Source organism: Gymnoscopelus braueri, assembly GCF_963280865.1.
Source record: "Gymnoscopelus braueri genome assembly, chromosome: 20".
In the NCBI taxonomy this organism is placed as follows: Eukaryota; Metazoa; Chordata; class Actinopteri; order Myctophiformes; family Myctophidae; genus Gymnoscopelus; species Gymnoscopelus braueri.
The window spans coordinates 7,185,290-7,209,570 of NC_137622.1; the positions used below are offsets into that span (position 1 = coordinate 7,185,290).

General features: G+C 40.1%; 1 protein-coding gene across 1 annotated transcript; it reads right to left on the reverse strand.

Moving 5' to 3' along the window:
* Positions 1–23,553, reverse strand: kif3a (kinesin family member 3A). Its single transcript, XM_080415417.1, has 17 exons — positions 23,401–23,553; positions 21,768–22,041; positions 20,673–20,817; positions 19,875–19,959; positions 19,620–19,725; positions 18,013–18,152; positions 16,385–16,582; positions 15,662–15,836; positions 15,321–15,419; positions 8,723–8,879; positions 7,243–7,423; positions 5,329–5,439; positions 4,752–4,877; positions 2,738–2,791; positions 2,522–2,590; positions 1,889–2,019; positions 1–1,511 (listed from the first exon to the last, which is right to left on the reverse strand). The coding sequence occupies exons 1-17, from the start codon at positions 23,404–23,406 to the stop codon at positions 1,463–1,465; spliced, it is 2,106 nt and encodes a 701-aa protein (XP_080271543.1). The 5' UTR covers positions 23,407–23,553; the 3' UTR covers positions 1–1,462.
* Between the last annotated feature and the right edge of the window lie 728 nt (positions 23,554–24,281).

The window sequence follows — 24,281 nt, forward strand, 5'->3', positions numbered from 1 at the left end:
CAACTTCATCACATTTAATTCAGACAAACCTTTGAAATCATTCAACTACATTTGCTGTAGGCAGATATGGATTTAATAGTGCATAAAATGGCACAGAGGATGTGAGATAAAACATATAAAATCATTTGATAAATTAAGAACACAGAGAAAAGTTTGATGTTGTAAACATGTAACATTGTATAATACAATATAAAGTAACTTTACTTTCACTACAATACACAAAAAAATGAAATTAGCTCCCTGTATTTAACTCACTTTAGTGCATTATATGAAGCTATATGTGGATTTTACAGTATATTTTGGGAAGGGTTCATACATATGTAACAAATGTGAAAATAAAATTAAATAAAAGGACTTGTTTATTGTATGATGCCAATGGCACTACAGTAGAAGAAGCTGAATAGCATGCATGCCCTACTCTTTTGACCTAACAGAAGCATAATGCACACTTTTGATATTTCATACATGAAATTGTCAACATTGCAATAATTGACTTGCAGTCCTCTAGCATACAGGAGGATTCCCCTGAACAACTATATCACCCCTTCAAGTCTTTCTGCTCCATTCTTACATTGTGGAGCTGGTGCAGGTGCTCAATCTGGGCAGAGGAAATGTATAAGACCACAGCTCTCACATTAAACCCAAATCTCTGCTTAAACCCGCGAAATTGAAAACAGAAGCAAGAATGCTGTCATTAAGATGAATTCTAGTTTAAGGAGTTGATGCTCTCAGATATTGGCTTCACAGTCAAAAATCCTAAGTTATCTCTATGTGGCTTTTCCCATTAATGTTTACGGTAGCCTACTTATTAAAGACCAGCTGAAATGAAAAATATGTTTTTCACGCTTTTAGAGCATATTCTTGGCCATAATGGGTATATAGATAACAATAGATCTAAAATTCCTTACTCCGTTGAATGATATCAAAGATGGCGGACGCAGCGTTTACAAGCCGATGCAGATAAACAAACGTTTATGTTGCTGCCTTCAATACCGCTTGGAGTTGCAGAAACATTAATTTGATCCAGTGCACAACGGAAGTTGCGGGGTTTAAATCCCATAGCCTGAGAGGACGGGACGGTAGACTGACTGATTCAGTCAGTGAACGACCCGCCCCCACTGCCCCGTCGCTATGATTGGCTGAGAAGCACCCAGCCGCTGTTTCACTAGGAAATACAACACGATAAGGTAGCGAAAAGCCATTTCAGCTGGTCTTTAAGAATAGCCCATAAGCAGAGTTCCAACCTGAATATGTTCCAAGGTAACGATAAACATGTCAGCCATCCCCAAACAAGCATTACATTGTAATACAAAATAACAGGTCCCATTGACCACAAAGTTTAAAATCCTACAGTTGCTGCTCCCTGACCAGCCTCTCATTCACAACGAACCCTTACTGGCTATACAGTGTATTCAGATACATATTTTAATAAGGTAACATTATGGGTTGCAGACACCAGGATTCACTGCAGAAGAGATTCGATCACAGCTTCTGGCTTCACAGATCTTTTCCTGTTTGGAGATCGGTGCATCATGATAGGTTAGCATGCATTCAAACGACTCATTTCTTAGAATAGCAGTATATATAGTGATAACGTCTACAGTATGTATCTACTGTCACTTCATATTAAAACATAATACACAAATATACGTTAATGTATATTAACACATTGATTGCCAAGATCAAGTTAACTTGATCTTAAAAAAAAAAAAAAAAAAATGTCTTTGGTTGATGTTGGCCTGATATTGGCCTGTTCCTGATACCGATTGCAAAATTGGAATCGGTATTAGCCTATAAAAATCTATATCAGATTAGCTCTAATTTATCTGTCAAATGCACACTGTAAAATCAATAACTTTTGCTGTATAACGGTTCAACAGCAAATTACCTTCGGCCAGTCTTGGGCCGGCCACTCTTGCTGCTTTTAGAGGTCCGGGGTCTCTCTACTTTCATCAGAGACTGTCGCATGCTCTCCTCTGTGTACGCCAGGTACACATGGGACAGGTCCACCTCGAATGGCTACAGAGAGAGGACAAGATGAAGATGAAGACGAAGAGTTATATGACAGCCAATTACCAATCACCACAAGCTTATGACTCTCTTGGGGCAATAATTCCTCATATCCAGGTCAAATAACGGTTGGGTATGTGATGAAACATGTCTTTAGAAGAAATTTTAGATGTCACACAAGCCTAGAAGAAAGTAAGAGAGGTTTTGTTCATCAAACCAAAACAAACAGGAACAATAAAGTAGAACTTTATTAATCCTACAGGGGAATTTCAGTTTCAGCTTAACCCAGCTAATGTTAACCCAGCTGTTCTGATGGTCGGGTGAGAGCTCAGGGGGTGGGCGTTATAGGGGTTAAGTGTCTTGCTGTAGGACATTTTGAAACGTATATGGGACGGGCTGGGGGGTGAAGCAGTGACCTTCTGATTACCAGACGGCCTCTGTACCCACTAAGCTACGGCCGCCCCAAACACAATACCAAACAACCAAAAAAATGGCAGGGCAAAGGACTCACATCTTTCTCCTTCTTGTCTGGTACTGGGGTCTGTTTTCTCATATTGTTGCCAGTGTATGCTACACATTTCTGAAAGAAGAATCACCAACATTTAAACACTTTTAGTTTAGATTTCAGAGTTTATTACAACATGCTGTCATTTGTGATTTTTGTGTTATTACAATATGCTGTCATGTGTGATTTCAATATGTGTATTGTGGATGTAAGAGAACTCACCAGTTGCCATTCTCCAATATCTTCATTCCAGTGCACATAATTCTCTATCATCTCCTGTAGAGGAAAATATGGCAAATATTGCTATGATCTTACAAATGCAAACCTTGAAAATTAGCATACAAAACAAAAATCAGAGCACAAGCTAGAGTCTATAACTTTCCATTGTTTTTTAAAGGAGTGTTGTGCGAATGCCAAACACATTGAATTGTTCAACTACCGGTAGGTTAAATAATTGTTCATTTCTGAACATTGCATCAACTGTAAAGAAGAGGGCTAAGAGAGATTCCTGAAGCATTTTGTTCAACCAGGGATCTTTACCTGCAAACCAGTAACATTTTATAACCTACATTTAAAAAATATGAACCAATGCATATCAGTTTTCCAACCAAATGGATAAAATGCTAAATGGATATGATGCATTCAGAAATTGTTTGAAAATGTGTTACTCATTTCCAGCTTTCTGTTAAATTAATCAAATTTTCACAAAATGTGTAGATAAATCCGGCCTGATCTGAGAGTCTTCTGCTAAGGAACTCCCCCTCCTATCAACACCACTGTAACTATAACTAATAGTAACTCTGTTATGTGGTTTCAGCAGTTTGTGGTATTGCCACAACATCGTGTTGATTTTAACACATGACATGTTGTCTCACTCTCACTTAATGGAGCGAAATAACTCCAAACCACGCTTAACTTTCTCTCTGCCGTACATGCGCTCATGCCATCTTGTTGTATGACTGATGGCATTTGACATATGGTATTTCTTGTTGGGTCGGTGTGTTTGAGGAACATAAATGTTTCTACTTTTTCACCTGTATTGTATCAGACCGCTTGTCAGCCGTCTGTTACAATAGTGAAAGTTTCCCAATTGATTCAAAAGGAAATTAGCTATATATCTAAGAAACTATGATCAAAGGGGAAGCAGTTTATTTATTTTAGTTGCAAGTTTCACATCCTATACGAAACGTACAAACCAAAATCCCCCTCTGATGATTTTAACAAATTGCACCCTTGTTCTGCCAGCTGCTGGCAGGTATATAGTTTTTATGCCATTAATATAAAAACATCACCATTTTAGAGCAACACAGTGCTGAGGGAGAGGTCGCCTCAAATTGTTGATGATGATGTTCAGTGAACAAACCTGGCATCACAGTTCTTCTGTTCACTTACAAAAAATCATCTTGTTCACAGTCAGCCACTGAGGGAAGAGGGCCCGCCCTCCTGAAAGAGCTCAACGGGTCCATTGGCTAATCATGGCTAGTATTTCAGTCCAGTCCAAAGAGGAAAGAGAACCGTTTCTTAAGCCAATCAAAATTTAGCAACAGTCTGAGTGCTCACCTGACTGAAAACTGAATGTATCTTTTCAGGAAGTTATTTGGTTCATTTTGTTCATTCAAAAGAACAAGTAGTAGAAATTGTTTGCGACCGACACAACACTAGTTTGGCCATGTTGCAAAGTTGACGTTGGCCAACTGACGGCACTCTGGCTTGTTTTAATTTTTATCTCTGCATTTCGCCCTGTCTCAAGATCTTTAAAATATGAAAAAAATCAACGCTTACAAGAGCCCCTCTTGGCTGTCATGGAGCATTTTGTTCAAGCTGCTGAGTTGTTTCAGGGTTTGGTAATCAGTACTGTGCCTACGGTATCTTTTATTAAACCTTGTATGGGCATTATTATTTTACGGGTCATGTGCTGTTGAAGGGATGTCGTTCGACTTTGAACCATGGTGTGTGTGTGTGTGTGTGTGTGTGTGTGTGTGTGTGTGTGTGTGTGTGTGTGTGTGTGTGTGTGTGTGTGTGTGTGTGTGTGTGTGTGTGTGTCTGTGTGTTGCTGTAGCAGCGGAACTCCTCTCCTAAGGAGTTGTTTACAATTATTATCGTTTTGATTGTGATTTTTGCCATAACTAAAGAGCCCTGCTTCATATAGTATATGCTGTACGAAATACAAACACACACAAAAAAACACCTCTCCCCACACACACACACACACACACACACACACACACACACACACCTGGTATTCTTGGGGGATGAAGTTGTCTATGATGAGCATCTGGAGCCGCAGTTCTCTGCTCAGCTGTCGAATGTTCTCCAGGAGTCCCTCGATCTCCCGGTGATTCTCCTGCTGTAGATCAGCCATCTGACACAAACAACGAAACCAAACCAGTGAGTGAGAGAGAGACACAGATCTTAAAGCAACTGTGGACAGGGTTGGAAAAGAATCCCACCAACTCCAAGGATTAAACTTAACGTTTAAACACTTTTTTGCAGATGGTGTAATTCTCTAAACAATAACAACACTTTCAAGAACTCTACACACACTTTGTGAACTTTCAGTTTCGTAGCTGTTGCCATGGAAAATTAGTAACATCAACTAACAGTTTTTATTCTTATTTTAAATAAGCTAGTGGTGTAAACCACTGGCAGGAAGTTTAAAGTGGTTTAACGTGGTTCTAGAGACAACAGACCATCATTTCACATTTGTGTTACGTACTTCTGGTTGATAAAAAAGCAGAAACTGCACTCCAGCTCTGCATGGGTACAACTGTATCATGTGACCAGCCTTTGATCCTCAGCGTTCTTGGTCATACCTCTGATTTAGCGGCCATCAGCATGGTCCAGACCTTCTTCAGCTTCTTGGTTTTTCCCTGTGCTTCTTCCTGAAGGCTGGTGTATTTCTCCTCAATGTCCAGGCGCTCTTGCTGTAATGAAGAAGACGCAGAATGACTTCTATCTATCTTAACCACTTAAACCCCGAAATATTCATTTGACCAGGATCCCCCAGTGCTTTATACTAGTTCTGCTCCTCCGCCCGCCCCCCCCCCCATGTTCACCAAAGAATAGATAATGAAGTTATAGTATATGGGGAAACGGCTGTATCTTGCTTTCCTTTTTTTCCCCCAGCATTTTTGACGAGACATGCTATATTCAATGGCCTATAACAAGCAAGCGGGGGGGGGCGCCATGCACAGTGAAAGCCTCCGTGATCGGGGGATCGATCATACTGGAGATAAATATTCTGTGACTAGTTGAAAAGGTAAGGGAAACGAAAAATCGCTGGCAGTAGCTGATTTATTTACTCTGGCAGTGAATGAGTTAATAGACCACAGTGTAGAGACAGACAGGAAACATGGAGACAGAGACATGCACCTTCCTGTCAGGCCTCAGAGCCTATGTGCGCACCTGTTTTTGTCTTTCAAGTGGTACGTTTTGTTTTCAGCAGGTTAGCAGTGGACGTCTTGGTTTTGTTGTGGTGTGTAACCATATGGGTAAAGCTGTATATTAAGTTTGGGTCTATAATGCATGATAATCACATGATAATGCGCTTATAAGGCATTATAACACTCGTTATAAATCATGTATAACAACTTATAACAGAGTTTATGACCGTACTGGTCATAAAAATGCATCATAAGCTCAGTGGAACGGCACATAACTACAATAACTTAAGTCAGTTATAAAGTGTCTTCTTTGTTATAAGTTGTTATACATAATTATAAACATATATAAGAGTTATGAAGCCTTATAAGTGCATTATAATGCATTATAAATGTAATTGTAATGCATTATATACCCGACCTTTAAGTAAAGTGTTACCTGGTAGTGCTGTCCCGCTGAGCTTATAATGCATTAGGACCAGCACTTATTAATACTTCATACACCTTGTTATAAGTTGTTATGCATGATTATATGATGACTCAGTCAGTGCTAGTACATACAGCTATAAAGTGACATAGTAACAAGCTTCTCTTTAAACACCGCATACGTGGAAATTCGGAAGAGGAAACCATTGTGGCTGCTTTAGGAAGTGGTGTGTTTTGCCTCTTATGCTTCCAATCAAATGATGATGATTCATTTGGACTTAACATTTTAAACATGTTGCACAAAAACATAAATTATTTTCATCCTCTTTCAATCTGGCATACCTATTTTGGGCACGTTTATACTGTCTAAAATATTCAACATTATGTGGCATATATAGTATGTGGACATATATAAGCTATATATGAGACATATATTTCCTGTATATCCACATATATGCACATATATGAACCTGAATATGGCATATATGCAGCCTATATTCTGCATATACTTGCCATTTAAAATAACACCATAGCACCACCATTAGCCATGTCACGCACCCCCCAGAGGGTGCTCACGCACCACAGGGGGTGCACGCACCACAGTTTGGGAATCCCTGGTCTAGGATTCTCCAAAATCAGGATTTGCATCGGACCGAAAAATCGGGCATCAGACTTTTGTATAGCCCACCCACACAGGGTAGACCCCTCCCCAATACATCACATGGCCTCTACATCCCCATCCAATCATGTTGGACTGAAATGTCTGCCTCCACCACCCTTGCTTCAATTCTAATCAGCAGTTAAGTTACAAAACGCAACGTAGCCGAGGGAAACGTGTGCACACCTAGAAGCAGCGACGGCAAACATAACCCTGCTTGACAGGAAGGTGTTTTACTTTAGAGCGATCATTCAGCCTCTCACCTCTTTCTCCTCCAGTTCGATGCGGAGCTGCTCGGCCCGTCTGCGGCGCTCCTCCAGCTCACTGTTGGACTCCTGCAGGAGCTTCTCCTGCTCCTCGGCCTTGGCCAGGAGGTCCACACCTCCCACGATCACCTTCTTCTCCAGAGCCGACAGCTTCTCCAACAGGAGGTGGTGCTCCTGTCTGAGAGACACAGACAGACAGACAGACAGACAGACAGACAGACAGACAGACAGACAGACAGACAGTCAGTCAGTCAGTCAGTCAGTCAGTCAGTCAGTCAGTCAGACAGACAGACAGACAGACAGACAGACAGACAGACAGACAGACAGACAGACAGAGATTGGGGTTGCACAGTTAAATGATTCCCTGATTTGTAGTAATGTGAACATGGTTTGTAATGATTGAACATGATTTGTTGTGATTTGAAGTCATTTGAACATGAGAGTGATTTGAAGATGAGTTGTAGTGATTTGAACATTATTTGTCGTGACATGAGAGCAGTGGTGAAAAAGTACTCACTTTTTTTACTTAAGTAAAAGTATCAATACTGCAATGTAGAAATACTCTGTTACAAGTAAAAGTCCGGAATTCAAAAAGTATTGGTAAGGTATCAAAATGTACTTAAAGTACCAAAAGTAGAAAGTACTGATTATGCAGTATGTCCCATTTCAAATGTATAAAATGTATATAAAAATCTTCTGAAAATAGCAGATCTGAAAACAGCCGATCTACAAGCTCACAATGCTTCGTGATGCGATGCATTGTGAGCTTGTAGATCGGCTGTTTTCAAATGGCCGAAATGTATATAGGGCAGTAAATTGATGTTTTGTAATAGTAATCAAAATCTACAAAGTAACAAGTAACTTAAGTTTTCAAATAATTGTAGCGGAGTAAAAGTATAATATTTGCCTCTGAGATGTAGTGGAGTAGAAGTAAAAGTACTGACAATTGGAAATACTCCAGTAAAGTAAAAATACCTCAAAAAGTACAGTACTTGAGTAAATGTTCTTAGATACTTTACACCACTGCATGAGATGTGTAAGTAAATGTATCAATACAGCAATGTAGAAATATGAGATGTGAAAACGATTTGCAGTGATTTGAACATTATTTGTAGTGATGTGAACATGATTTGTAGTTATGTGAACATGATTTGTAGTGATGTGAACATGATTTGTAGTTATGTGAACATGAGTTGTAGTGATGTGAACATGATTTGTAGTGATGTGAACATGATTTGTAGTGATGTGAACATGATTTGTAGTGATGTGAACATGATTTGTAGTGATGTGAACATGATTTGTGGTGATTTGAACATGATTTGTAGTGATGTGAACATGATTTGTAGTGATGTGAACATGAGTTGTAGTGATGTGAACATGATTTGTAGTGATGTGAACATGAGTTGTAGTGATGTGAACATTATTTGTAGTGATGTGAACATGAGTTGTAGTTTTGTGAACATGATTTGTTTCTCACTGGGCTTTGAGCAGATCTTTCTCTCTCTTCTCCAGCTCGGCTCGGGCCTTGTTCCTCTCCTCTTCCTCCATGTCCAGCTTGGCCTCCAGCACTTTCCTCTCCTCGTCGATCTTGGCCTGCATCTCCACCATCTTGTCTGCGGAAACCTTCTTCTTGCCTTCGGAGAGCACACATTCAACATGTCCTTATAGGGGCGTCTCCTTTTGATTTCACCCTCAAACTATAGCCAGTTGCTAAGCAGGTATCTAGTTATGGGTGAGTGAAATGTGGCCAACTACACTGGGCGACATTTTAACCACTTAACCCATTCAAACCGGGAACGCATACTCATCATTCGTCATTTTAGCCATAACCATTATTTTATACTTTAGGCTATTCAAAAATAGCAGAAATACAAGCATGTAGCGCGGTTGTAGATCTGCAATTTTTTGGGGGGGAAATCGTGAAATTATTTTTTTTAACTCAAATAGTTTTCTTTTGAAAAAAATATATGTTGCTATAATATCAGTGGTTCTCAAACTTTTTTTCATGTCAAGTACCACCCAAAATTATATGTATTTTGTTCCAGGGCCCCCCAGAGGCAAAGATTTGAGTCAAAAATGTATATATTCAAAGATTTTCACACATTTTCAAGATTTTCAAAAATAGCAGTTCTACAAGCTCATAGCTTGTAGATTGCAATTCCAATACATTTTTTTAACTTAAAGGAGGAGTTCACCCAAAAAATGACTTATTTTCTATCAATTGCACACCCCATGAAGCCTTGAATTCATGGATTTATTTTTGTTTTTGTGGCATTCCTAAGCCAATAATTTGATGACCGGGTGTGTATCCGGTAGGAGACACAAATAATCTACTTTGTGTCTCCTACCGGATACATTAGCCGGTAGGAGACGGGAATCAAATTATTGGCTTAGGAATGCCACAAAAACAAAAATAAATCCATGGATTCAAGGCTTCATGGGGTGTGCAATTGATAGAAAATAAGTCATTTTTTGGGTGAACTACTCCTTTAACATTGTAACTAACTATATAACGCACAAACTAATTAGTGTGAAACTTAAATAGATTGCAGGGGGTAAAATGCTTTTTCTTTTCCAGAAATCCATGTATGGTCGTGATCACAATGATGAAGTAATGAAGACGATGGAAGACAATCATAGGAAAGAAAGACAGTCAAAAACACTGATCAACGGCCTGTCTGTTGACCTCATTTGCATGACGGTGTCGCTTGCTGAAAAGAACCGAGTTTGAAGCCAAAAACAAAATCAAGTTTTCGGCAAGCGATGCCATCATGCGACGAAGCATCAATTAGGCTGAGTTCGATTAACCACTTAGAATCTGTATACTAGACCAGAGTAACCCCATGGCTCTGTAATAGGACCTCTCCTGTTTTCACTCTACACTTAATATCTTCTGCCAAAATAGCCAATCTATAAGCTCACAATGTGTCATGCTGCGACACGTTGTGAGCTTTTAGATTGGCTTTTTTCACCAAATGTTAACCACAAAATAGGTAAACAAGGGTTCAAGTGGTTAAAGACCAGCTGAAATGGATTTTTGTGACCATATCATGACATAACTCCAAGTCAAATGGGGGCTGGGTGTGTCTCAGCCAATCACCGCAATGGGTGCTTGGGCGTTTTCGAGCTCAGGTTTCCAACCTCCATACAGCATACATTTGTCCCCTCGGCTATGGGGTCTAAACTCAGCTGAATCAAATTTGCTACTGCTCCGCCTATTTAACCTCAAATGTTATCATCAGAAACAAATGTTATTCTTTAGGTTTAAAACAAGAACATTTTGTCACAATCTTTGTTGAGATTTAAGTACCACCGTCCTAGTGTCAGCATCAGCTCCGTGTGGAAGAGGGATTGACCATTGAGCTATGGGATTGACAGGTGCCAGGTGTCATCATTGTATTGATTGAAATGAGTAAGTACCTGCCGATGTAAGCACGCATGATGTTTTAGTTTGACAGGACATTTATACGAAAATACACAGAAATTGAATTTTGTAAACCATGCCTATGCTCTAATAGTGTGAAAAACATATTTTACATTTCAGCTGGTCTTTAAGGGTGATACGTTGGGTAGGAGAAGTGTAGAGGTGTCATGTCTACTCTACAGTATATTACAGTCAGGAGCACCAACCTCTTTCTTCTGGAATAAAGAGAGTATGGCAAGTCAGACAGGCAGCATTTTGTACCCAGAGAAAGAGAGAGAAAGAGAGAGAGAAAGAGAGAGAGACAAGGTGTAACACATTACAGAATGACCTGGAAAGTCTTACTGTCTCTACCAAACTGATAACGAAAAAAAAACGGATGGCAAATTTAAGTAAAAATAAAGACCCACAGAAAGGTAGCGCAACAAGACAAAGGGGCATAAAGGGGACAGATGGTGAAAAGGCACTTGTGACAATACAACATGATGCAGATGGGGACGCAGATGGCAGATGTGCGTAGAACGAAGCCTATAAAAAAAAAAAAGAGTCTTGAACCCAGATTGTGTACAGCATCATACACAACGTGCAGCAGATTAGAAGGTCCAACACACTGCGCTCCACCTGAGAAAGTCATGCAATGGCACAGAGAGAACAGGAGATGATAGCGTGCTTCTGGTTAGCGTTAATCCTCTGTGAAAAGCCTGTGAGATTTTGAGCATCGAACACCATGCGCCATGTTTAGGGGTCTACTCTGGCCGCGGGATGATTTTGAGAAGAAAAGAACAAATCCACAACCCAGTTCATTTCCCCTCTGCAGTATAGTAAGTGCATGTTGCTCAATGGATTTATTACAACAGGGTTTCAGAATCGTCTAATTTTCCTTCATCAGAGCGAAGAGTTTTTCCAAATAAAGAGCATGCTAAAGTTGTGTAATCCACTCAGTTGTTGTCAAAAAGATCATTTCTAAAGTAAAAAACTCACTTCATAACATAATTTCACTCTTTCTCTCGTTCACTAGACGTAATTTTCCTCTCACTACAACACATACACACACACACACACACACACACACACAATGAGATGACTGTATGATAGCCTACGCATTTCTTTTACAAAGTACTGACTCAAAAGGTGTTTGTTTTAAATCCGTTGTTGTCCCACCGCGTCCCACCCGTTTCTCACGACAAAAAAAGACAGACACACACACGCGCGCACGCACGCACGCACCACACACCACTTGACGCACCACGTCAAACAAAATTCATAAAGTGACAAATTTTTAAATTATGGGCAGCAGAGTCTGAGACACAAGAGCAGGTTGGGAGCAGGTTGCACGTGCACAACCGGTTTGGCCCACATTAAGTTGCATTTTACCTATTTTACCTCGCCGTGACCTTAAAAGGAATCCGACACCCCTGGTCTAGCTGCACGCACATAAGACGTCACATCCTTATCAATCCTGTCCCCAGCTAGAATGCAACTCAACTTCCGTGCAATCATCCTTCATGGAAAATATGATAATTGTGAAGATACAGAGGGAATGGGATGTGGTAAGGGTGATAGAAAATAACAACGAGCACTCTCAGTCTGTATATGGTGTAGTTTTGCGGGTGCACGGCTCACAAAGATTCACAGTAAGTAAAGCAATAGCCAGCACTCCGAAGTCCTTCTGGTACTTTTAATTCATATGCACATATGCATTGTCTGTGCATATGAATTAAAAGTACCAGAAGGACTTCGGAGTGCTGGCTATTGCTTTATTTAATGTGGTCAGGGTGATCTGCACTGTGGGGGGGTTAGTGCAGGAGGGCTGTTCCCACTCATTAGGCTGAGGTCTGAACTACAGCTTCTACTGACACTCATCCTGCCTGGAAGAGAAACAGTCCCATGAACAGGCCAATAACAGCACAGCACAGACAGACAGACAGACAGACAGACAGACAGACAGACATGTGGCCGGTAGGGAGACGGAGAGAAGCAAACACTTCGATAGTTCAAAGCTATAATAAACTGTTAGTTAGTTAAACTGCCATTAGTCTTCACGTGGGCCGAAGTGGTCCTGTCATTTAAAATAAGTATGGAACGAACGTTGCAGCAATTGTAAATATCAGGGACGCAGAGGGCATTTTTAGAACCGAAGGCCACGCACCCAGCACACGAGCGCAGCATGCCCAGCGTGTGTGAGGAAATTTCGTTTTTTTTCCCCCGGGTTTGTCACTTATTTGTTTTTTCTTTTAACTTTCATTTGGTTAATTCGGTACAAAAAATGTACTCCAGGAAGTGTAGGTCAGAGTTTTTTTCTTTTTCCTTCATTCCAAAAGTGGGGGGGATATCCCCCTCCCCCAATGGAACTGAGTATGTTCAAACCCCCCCTCCTGCGTCCCTGGTAAATATGCAGTAACTCTGTGCTGTAGCCTGGTTACATGGGCTGAATGATTTGACCTTTACTGACACTAAGAGGAACCACGATTCACAACTATTTTAAGACACTATCGTCACATCAATCGTCACATCAATAACACCATGTTGGTGTGTATATTTTCTTATTAACTTCATGTGGCTAGGAAGCAAAGGATTATGGGTAGCAGGGGAACTCCTGACCGTGGGCTTTTAAAGTCTTCCAATAAACTCAGCTTCAGACGTGTTAGTGATAATTACCTGGAGAGAAGGATGCTGAGTCATAACAAGATAGAGGCAGGCAGGCTCTAATTAGCTCATTAGAGATCTTATCAGTTTAGACACTCACAAAGAAAACCACCACTGAGGGAAAAACTATTTGTAATGCATGATGCAACTCTAAAGCATCATCCAGTTTAGGGGTGCAACAAGTAATCAAAGTAATAAATGTAATCGGTTATTTACTACTTCTTTTTTTTATAATTATTTATATACACATTTTTGTATACAATAGCAAAAATTGCAGATCTACATAGTATAACATGTTGTGAGCTTGCCTTGTAGATCGGATATTTTCTCGTATAGGTGTATATGACAAGTATAATCAAACTAATCGATCTTGTTGATTATAAAAAAATTACTCCTAATTTTCTTCGAGTCGATTAGTTGACAAAAAAAATGTACCATAAAAAAAACACTTCTCAATTATTCAATCAACCAAAAAGGTTATCCATAGCATAATCACTAACAAAATAATCAATAGTTGCAGCCCTACGTTTTTAAAGTGACACGGATACTTGCTCTTCAACCCTCTTCCTGATGGAGATCGGCATTTGGATATTAGTTGTTGTAAGACTTTTACACTCGGAGTGGTTGCACTTATCCACAGTTAACCGCAATGTGTAACATTTATACAAATTAATTAACATGACAGACGGTACACATCACAACCCTTGAACATCATTAAACTATGTAGCGCAACTGACATTGGTACTGGACTGCTGCCAACAAGAACATCCGTCTACACAGTGTCCAAATAAAGATGCACAGTCATCTGTCTTACTGAAGTGTTTCACATTGCTTTGTGGTTTCTTGTAACGAACATTTTAGCCCCAAAATGACCTTTGATCTATCAATCACTCAACCTGTGACGCATAGAGGAATGTAGAATTTCAACTGGAACACTATAACATTTAAGCTGATAAATGGGTACTCTCCGATTGGCTGGAATTTTGCAATTCGCTTGAAATTTTATTTTCTGTTTCTTAAAGAGCTGGAGAGATGGGGAGACCCATGTTACTGAACAAACACTCTATACAGCAATGATTACTACAATATAGTGCTTTAACCTTTTAACAATTTTTGTTTGTGTTTTGGAAGCAGGACTGGATAAAAAACACTTTGTAATGACAGATTATTGATAGTTTTGCCGTTGTTAATATTGGCCTCCAATTAAGTTCAATTAATTAATATTTCCTATGTTTTTGGATTATTCATTCACCATGGAGACAATTTAGGGATTACAAATTTCCAAGAATTCAAGGCATCATGAGTTGAGTATTGATAGGAAAAAAAAGTAATTATGGGGTGAAGCACTCCTTTACATGCATTTGTTTAAAAAGTTAATATTTATAATTTTTCGGGCGGCAAACAACATTGGATATTTCATTTTTAACAGGATAAAGGTAACGTTAATATCGCCCTGTGGCTCTGGGCAAGTAGTGGGGGGTTCAACCGTGACTACTAGTGGTGCACATTGGTACTGCACTGTGGTAGAAAAAGCAGTGCGTCCCATATTAGAACCAAGCACTTCTAGAACTAATCAATGTGTTAAATCCAGTCTGAAAACTGCCAACGGTCCCTTGAAAAACTGAACGAGTATGTAGCACTGCTAGAGCAGCAAACAGCACACAATGAGTTACAATTATATACATATTATACATATATAGATTTAAATAACTTATATTAGTGGGGTTTTGGGGGGGATCTTCCATTCCTAAGTGGATAGTGATTTATTTTTGGGTACACAGTTAAATCCTATGTACTTCGTTGTAAGTCAATACCGGAAATAGCAGATCTACAAGCCCCCAATGTGAAGCCTTGAGGGCTTGTAGATCAGCTTTTCACCGAATGTCCCCCTATTATTATGACATGCCCATAAAAGGGACGCTAGGGATCATGTGGTTAAACGTGTACCCGCCCCATCCATCCCTCCTTCCTGACTCCTGTTCCTGTGAGAAAGTTGTGTCCTCCTCACCTCTTCTTCTCCTGCGTCCTTCTCCTTCCACGCCTCCTTCATCGTCTCCTTCATCCATCTCCTCTGATCCACTGGCTTCAGAGCCCGAGATCTCCTCACCTATGAGAGCACTGCATTACTTCTGTGTGTATACACAGTTCACAGTGAGTGCATTCTCTGCATTTCTATGGCATCTTTATACAAAGCAATGTGTGTTACATACACATACACACACGCACGCGCGCGCACGCGTGCTATACATTTCCTAGTGGGGTGGTAAATACTGTATATGCGTTTATCGGTTTATCAACAGATTTCCTATGGGAGCGGTAAATGTAGAAATTCCCACTTTCCCTGTCTACCTTCCTGTAGCTTCTTCTTCAGCTCCTCTATCTCCTTCTGGAACTGTCTGAGCAGGGCGTCCTTGGGGTCTTCGTTGATCCTGGCTTTGTTCTTGATGTTCTTGGCGCGGTTGGCGTAGCGCAACGTGCTAATGGTCTCATCGTAGTTGTAGTCTGCTGGCCCGATGTTTGCACACTGCAGGGGACACACACGTCACTATTACTCATTATTTTAACCACTTTCAACCTGGAGTCCCTATTTTGGAATCTGTTTTAATGTTTCAAAACATTTCGTAAACATTTAAAAATGGAAAGGAAAAATTATAATAATCTACAAACTCACAATTAAGAGTATTTTTTGGCTTCTTTCAACCTAGCTTCCCTTTTTTGGGGATGTCATTATAGGCAAAAATCTTTAAATATTTTCAAAATTATTATCTTTTTCTTCCATCTTTCCTACAACCCAGGAAAAGTGGTGGACATTTTCACTTCAGTGATTTTTAGCCTTTTTGTTTTTAATACATAGGGTTAGGGTGCTATTTTGCGATTTCCATAAAGCTTTGCTGTATTGTGTTGTCGTTTGTTATGCTGTTTAGTGCTTTTTGTTGAAGAGGACCACAATGGAAATGAGCCCTCTGGCTTTTTTGTGTTTTCATCCACTGTGTACAATGGAAAGTGCTTTTGTGCTCTTTTGTTATGTCACCAAATAAAATCAATCAATCAGTCAATCAGCTGTGTGTGTACCATCATGGTCTTGGAGTTTCCTCCTAGCGAGTCCTGCAGCAGGCGGGTGAGTTTGGAGTTCCTGTAGGGGACGTGTGTACTTTTACCATCCACCAGGGCAGAGATGACGTTCCCCAGGGTGGACAGGGACAGATTGATCTTGGTGGCTTCCTTCAAACGCTGTCCTGTAGCGCCCGTCTTCCCCTGCCGCTCAGAACCCTGTGGGGAGGGGGAGGGGAAAGGGGAGGGGGAGGCAGTGAGATGGAACAGCCCTGATAACGTAAAGTGGTACTCTGTATCTGTGTGACCACACTGCTACCAGGAAATATGGTGCTGATAATATCGTCACTGTAGGGTGGAAAGCTTGTATGTCCAAAACTGTGACTTTTCAGGAAATGAAAAAAGAAGGTGGGATTTTTCTTTTTCTCCAATAGATCCAATGGAGTTAATCAATCTTAGCGTCCATATTCTAGGAGCAAATATCTGGAAAAAATAGCTGATCCATAAGCTTTAACACGTCAAAGTGTTGTGAGCTCAGCTTAATAGATCGGCTATTTTGAGCAAAGATATTTAGTTTACAGTGAAAACAGGAAGGGGCCTAGTACAGAGCCCTGGGGGGAGACCTGGGTTTCCCCCCAATAGTGACGATGTGTTCTCCAGCATGGTGCGTGGTCTGGTCACACTGCATGAGTGTGACCACAATGTTTCCTTCTGCATGGGTGCGACCACACTGTTTCCTCCTGTATGAGTGTGACCACACTGTTCCTAGCAGTGGTGTGTTCTAGATTTTTTTGGAGGGTATACTATAACTATTCCCCCCTAGTTCCTCCCACACGCACGGCACGCACGCGCGTATAATTAATTAATGTAAAAAAAAATTCGCGCGCGTTTCTGCCCCGCACAAACTCGGCCAGGCCCACTCAGGCCCAGTTTCACAGTAACACTGAGTAGGCTACACTTACAATATGCGTTGTACGGATTTTCTACTGTTTCTAATGTTAATCAACCTGTAACTCAACCACTTCGGAGCTGCTTTTAGCCTTAGATGCATTTAAAAATATATATATTACCATAGAAGTGCAAGGATTGTTATAAATAAATGCTGGTTAGGCTTATCAGATATAATAGCAGTGTTAACAGCGAGCATTCCTGTATCTATTACAGAATAGTATTAACTTGGCATTGAAGACACAAACTGTATTGAAGATTCAAGATTTTGCTGTGCTATGACGCGCAATTTGAATACTAATGAAGTACTCAATTCATTGACCTACGTTCAATGAAGTGAATGGCAGGTCGTTGAAATGTGTGAATTCCTTCACCAGTAGCCATTACTTATCACCTCAAGAACAATAGCCACACACATGATAAGCCTTCACCTCAGAGTTAGACTAGTCAGACGGCCAGACCACACCACATTCTTGCTGTTTGTATTGCTGCCCCCCAGCCCAGCCACTCCTGGGTGCATCGTATCAGATGCGTATCAACGTATCAGATACGCCGTTTCGAACTGTTTTTGGATGTATACGGTGGCGACGGAAAAAAATCTACAGGCCATACGGTGTATACAGCGTACCACGGTAGAACACACCACTGGTTCCTAGGAAATACTCTTGTTTGCTGAGAAAACTAATAGTGAGAAAACTCACCGCAAGATCAACCAGATGTAGTTTGCCCATGCGAACGTGTTGGTTTCCATCCATGCCTTTCTCACTGCACTCGATGGTGATGGTGAAGATAGCATGCGAGCGGGAACTGTGCTCATTCATGTTGGTGGCACCCACCGACCCTAAACGTAGATGACGGACATTTAACCACACATTAACAGCTTTAAAAAGGTCATCAAATAGTTTATAGGGGTGCAACAGTTAATCAAACAGACCGATTTTTGATTACAAAAAAATGATCAAATACATTTTCAAAATCACACGTTGCATCGCTGATTTTTGTGCGAGACCGTTGTACAAGAATGTTTAACATAGGGCTTAAGTGTTTAATCAGACTAATTGATTTATAATTTATTGAAATTTTGTGTGTCAATTGATTTGTTGTGTATAAAAAAGTGCTTCAAGATAATTCGATTAATCAAACCAATTATCAATAGAATAATCACTAGGAAAATAATAGATCAAATCTAATAGGATATGGACTTGTGCTTGTACATTATGTAGCTTCTAATGTTTTGGTTTGTTTGCAGTGCATACAGTACAATATTACCTGCACTTCAGTTCATTATATATTACTATATTATATATTATTTACATACAGTATTAGCTGGTTCGCTGTACCACATGAGAGCCCCCTCATGCAGCATTTATATTCATTAAACATTTAGCATACATTTAGAATATCCATGAACGGCAAAAATAGCCCATCTACAAGCTCAGATCGGCTATTTCCAAAGAGATTTGGTGTAGAGGGAAGAAATGAGGGGTGTCAAGTACTGTGGAACCCCAGTCAACAAAGTACATAGGGTTTAAAAGACCAGTTTCTGCATTTTCAACCTTGTCCTCTTATAATTGGTCCAACATTTCTGTCTACTTGCAAAACCTGCCTACCAATGACATAATTGGTAGGCAGGTTTGGTCATTTCAAACTAGATTTGAAAACGTTTTATTAATGCAATAACAATGGCTTTTATTTCAGCATGGCTTTTCTATTAGCTTGGAATCTAAAATTGTGCCATCTCATAATGAGCATTAGTGAGGACAAATTATATGAAGATATGGTTTGAAGATTAACTGTAGCGGTGCAACAGGAAATGGGGAGAGAGACATGGGGGGAGAGAGAGATGGGGAGTGACACGCAGCAAAGGTCGTCGGGATCGGGATTTCAAACCGCGACACACGCAGCCTAGGTGCCCGAACCGCTACCCCAGTCATCCGGGCCGAAATGCAGCTTTTTTCTCCAAATCTTTTAAAAAACTGCAAAAATAGCGATGAGATGCGACGCATTGTGAGCTTGTAGATCTGCACTTTTGTGTCGATTTCGTCATTTAAAAAATCTGTTAGAATAATTTTTGTGCCAATTTGTAAACATATACACAGTAAGGTCGATATAAAAAAAAGAAAAACGTGCTTCTTGATTATTGAATGAATAGAAATTGTAATCAATAGAATAATCGGGAAGAAAATCGATAGTTGCAACCATAAATTGCTCCTTTAAGTGGTTAAGATTAGATTAAACTATATTACATTAAATTTTACTTCTTGAAAAATTGATTATTTTGTGGTCTGAGTGCAGACTTGCTGCTTACGGTTTTTGTGCCCCATCGTCATGATCCTGTCCATGTCGTCAGCGTTGTTGACGACATAACCCGAAAGGTCTTTGATGTACACGCCAACGTCGGGTCTCTCTTTCACCTACAACACACAAATTGGGTCACAGTCACACAACAAACTCCTACACAACACGGCAAAGCCGTCAAGCCCACCACAACAAACTCCTACGTAAAACACGTGACTCAAATAGCAATGCTTGAGGTGTAGCAGCACAGTCATCTTCCTCTGACCTCCAGCCTCTGCATTTGGTCCTTCCCCAACAAATCACGAACTTCCTCATTGTAGATCTCCAGATATGATACACGAACCAAAAACCTGTGGCAATGAGAGAGAGGGGTAGATAACAGTGAATCTGGGGTCCCTGTTTTTGGGGCTTGTCATTAAATGCGAAAATATCCATCATTTTTCAAACATAGAAAAATTATAATCGGAAATAGCCGATGTACAAGCTCGCACTGTGTCGACGCATTGTGGGCTTGTAGATCTGCTATTATCGCTGCAAGACACCATCATATGAATACAAAAGTAGAACTGTAACATAATAGGTCATGAATAGATATTTCTAGATTTGTTTGTGTGTGTGACATATTTCTGCTGCCTGATCGTGCTAAGAGTGCCGTGTCATGCTACTCATCACATGAGATGAAGTAGAGTAACTGTAACAGGGTTTGTGTTAGGGGTGACACCATTAATAATATAATAATTGATTAGTACGTCCAACACAAAACCAATCAAATAAATGTTTTTGTATTAGAATAAATCTGTTTTGTGACATCAAAATTTTTTAGTATGTACCATTATAACCGGGTAACCATATTAAGGCATTTCCAGATGTCTATTTGTGATGTTAACTTGTGTCCAGAGTATTTAACATCATTTTGTACTTATTTCTTTTGCTTCATTTTATGGTGTAGATCATAATCATACTGGTTAACTTAATAATAATAATACAAAAGATTGACAGATGGTTCATGAAACAAATCATTGCCACAATCGTTTGTGTGGTTGGTTGCTGACTGTTCTCTTACCGAGTGTCGCCTTCAGCCTTGGCAATGTGACCAAAGACATGAGCAAAGGAGTTGGGGATTATCCCTCTGAGCTCTGGCACTGCCCTCACACCCTCCATGGTGAAGGTTTTCCCTGTGCCAGTCTGCCCATACGCAAAGATGGTGCCTGGAATGAAATAACAAGTGCCCAGCAGCATTGATGATCAAGTAACACAAATAAGCTACAGATGGGTAACATTAGCATTATCTAAATACTAATAAAGTGAGTAGGTCTACAATATACCAAACTTTACTCGTGTAGGTCTACAATATATATATACCTATATATCATCAGTATAGTTAGACCCTCCAGAAAAACGCGGGCAAAAATCCTTGATTATGCGGGCTAAAACTCTTGATTATGCGGGCTAAAATCCTTGATTTTGCGATGAAATATGCGGGGTTTTTTGCAATTTTATGCTGTGAAATTGCGGGAAGTTGCGAAATACGCGGAAAGTTGTGAAATATGCGGCAATATGCGGCAATATGCGATATGCGAAAAGTTGCAAAAAATGCGAAATATGTTAAAAGTTGCGAAATATGCGATGTGCGTATTATGCGATGCGCATATTATGCGATGCGATGCGGCCTTTTTGAAAAAACGTTATCCCCGCATAATTATGCGCCATTTTGCTGATTATGCGGTAAATTCTGCGATCGCTGGAGGGTCTATATAGTGCAGTAGTTCCCAACCTTTTCTGGATCAGGGCCCACATGAAAATCTCAAAAGTGCATTTTCAGAGCGTGTTTGTTTTAATGATCAATCAATCGATTGTGTCCCGGCTTGGATCAAGTAGTATACTTTGAACTTCCTATTTATCGGTTTCATTTTTCACGATAAAAAAAAATAATATATATACAATTCATTATTTATTTCTATTAACCGGGACATATTTTTTATTTCTTTGGGCTATTCAAAAATAGCAGATATACAAGCTCATAGCGCGGCACAGAGTGCTTAATAGTATGATCAAGTATAGGGCGCTAATTTAGAAAAGAACACAAAAAGTAAAAATAGGGAGATTTATTATTAGTTTCTGCCCGACAGCAGCGATATGATACAGTAAATAAACGCACCATTGTAGCCCTCTAGCACCGAGTCGACGATGGGCCTGGCTGTCAGATTGTAAACGTCCAGCTGATTGCTGTCCGGTCCAAACACTGTGTCGAATGTAAACGTCTTGGGAGGTTCATGAGGCGTCTCCAGCTTGTTGACCGCTATGGTGCCTCGGATCTCGTCCACGCTGACGGCCAGCTTGTGACCCTGTGTCTTCTCCTTCTGGTTGAGAGGACGACATCTCACCACCACCTTGACGTTGTCCATCACTTCTGGTTTATCATGTTTATTGCCCTGGGAAAGGAAGATGGTCAATAACTAGCCTGGAAACCGGACGAATCTGCCAGTCCAAAATAAATGTGCTCGCAGTGATATTAGTCTGGCCATGCCAGACTAGTCAATAACAACATTATTACTATTAGTATGTTTATATGTATAGCGTTATAATGTATTTAAGCATGAATGAATTGCACAATATGCCTTGTAACGGTTACAATCTTAAAAAAAAATCATAAGTCAATAAATATAACAGAGATACATACAGTACAACTAGCTACAAGTCAATATAATATGCAGGAATATAGAAAGTACAACAACACTGTACAACATGAAATAAAACTCTACTGGCAACAAATATTATTTATATTACACCTTATTACACAAGATTAATAAGGTTTACACGATGTCCAACCCACTGGCAGTGACATCATTGTGCAACCTTGAACCTTGGATAATATTGACAGCATTAAAATCAAAGTTCCACTTCTGCTGAGTCACGTGACGCCACAACAAACTGTAATCAAAACGTAACGTCAATCAATCATCCCTCTGGTTTGCATTTTTTATATTAATGTTAGCTGGTTGCTAGGCAAACACAGGCTGCTAACGTTACCTACTGTGGCTAGCCATGGATCACAAGACGATCATCTGTCATGACAGTCATGGATTCTGCAACTTAGTGTTTGCACTTTCTCCCTTTTTGCCCCGTACATCTACATAAACGTTCAGATTTCAAATATAAAGTGCTTACCTCATGGCCACGGATGTTACAATTATGTAGGGGCCCTCATAAGTACCCGTATCTTCTATATTGTTCAATAAAAAGCATTTTAATCCGATCGGTGGCCATCTTCTCATAGAATTATAAAGTATCAGAGTGCAGTACACCTCCCAACCAATGGGGCCCCGTAGGTGAAAGCATATGGCGAAAATACGGAGAAAATGGCCACAGATCGGATTTAAATGGTTTTTATTGAACAATACGGAAGATACGGGTACTTCTGAGGGCCCGTACATAATTGTAACATTTGTGGCCATGAGGCCAGCCCTTCATATTTGAAATCTGAACGTTTATGTAGATGTACGGACCAAAAAGGGAGAAAGTGAAAACACCAGGTTGAGGCTTGAGGTTCATCCATGACTGTAATATAATATATGACATGTCATGTATTAGGGCTAGTTACCTAGCATGCAGAATAGATCCATTATGACACTCAATACCTCACGTTTAATAACATCATGTCAAGTTTTTAGATAAATAGCGTTTTATGTTATGATGTAGCATTGACTGTTGATTAGCATGGTTAGCATCACATCATCACATCAGAAGAAGGGAGGAACCCCTGATAATAACAAAACACAACAACAACCTACCGGCATGTTGTTGAAAACAGAGGGAATGTCGTCTTATTGTTCGTCTGGGAACAATAAAAGAGTCGTAATTGTCTTGGTAGTTGTTGTTTTTATTGTAATTTTATAATTTGATGTTTAAATGCCGACACAGACAGAGGAGCCCCCATAGCATCAGCTCAGTCAAGCTGCGCATGCGCGACGGATCGATGGCGATGGAGGTGATTCTACGTCCCATAGCCCAGAGGGTGCTGTGGTTGTTGCCAGGCAACTGACAGTGGGGTGGGGGGGGCAACCTTTTTTAATTCCAATGACCCTCGTTTATTATGCATTAAGCCACAGACCACCATTTGATTAAAAAAAAAAAGTTTTATCTCTGGGACCCCCAATCTACACTAAAAATCCTCAGTGTTAATTTAACTCACCAAATGGATGTATTTAAAGGGTCCATTTGGTTCCATTCGTACACTCTCAGAGTTACAGACCCGTAAGGGTCCATTTGGTTCTAACTATGAACATTTAGCTGGGGACCCCCTGGAACCCCCTCAAGGACCCCTGGGAGTCCCATGCGAGACCCCATGAGAACCAGTCAGACAACATAGTAAATCATGACAAATATGACACGCAATAACAATTTGATATGATGACGCGGAACACACTTACAGATATTTAGAGTTGACGACATTGTCCAAATGTATACAAATCTATTTTGTACATAATATAGGCTAGACTATACTACAATGAGAAGTCAAGTTGACTCAGAGGAACCCATACTTTGTGCTTCTTTGAATATTTGACACTGCTAAAGATATCATACTTGCTGTTCAACTGTCTCCATACTTTAACTTTGTCTATCTTATCTATAATATTTTTTTTGCTTCATTACATCCAGGTTCATTACTTTT

What these genes read in the sequence shown, in the direction of transcription:
- kif3a (XM_080415417.1), bottom strand. An exon ending in GAAGAAGAAGCTACAGGAAG is followed by an intron (nt 15,420 to 15,661) that starts GTAGACAGGGAA and finishes GTGCTCTCATAG; the next exon opens with GTGAGGAGATCTCGGGCTCT. An exon ending in TCGAACTGGAGGAGAAAGAG is followed by an intron (nt 5,440 to 7,242) that starts GTGAGAGGCTGA and finishes TCTTCATTACAG; the next exon opens with CAAGAGCGCCTGGACATTGA.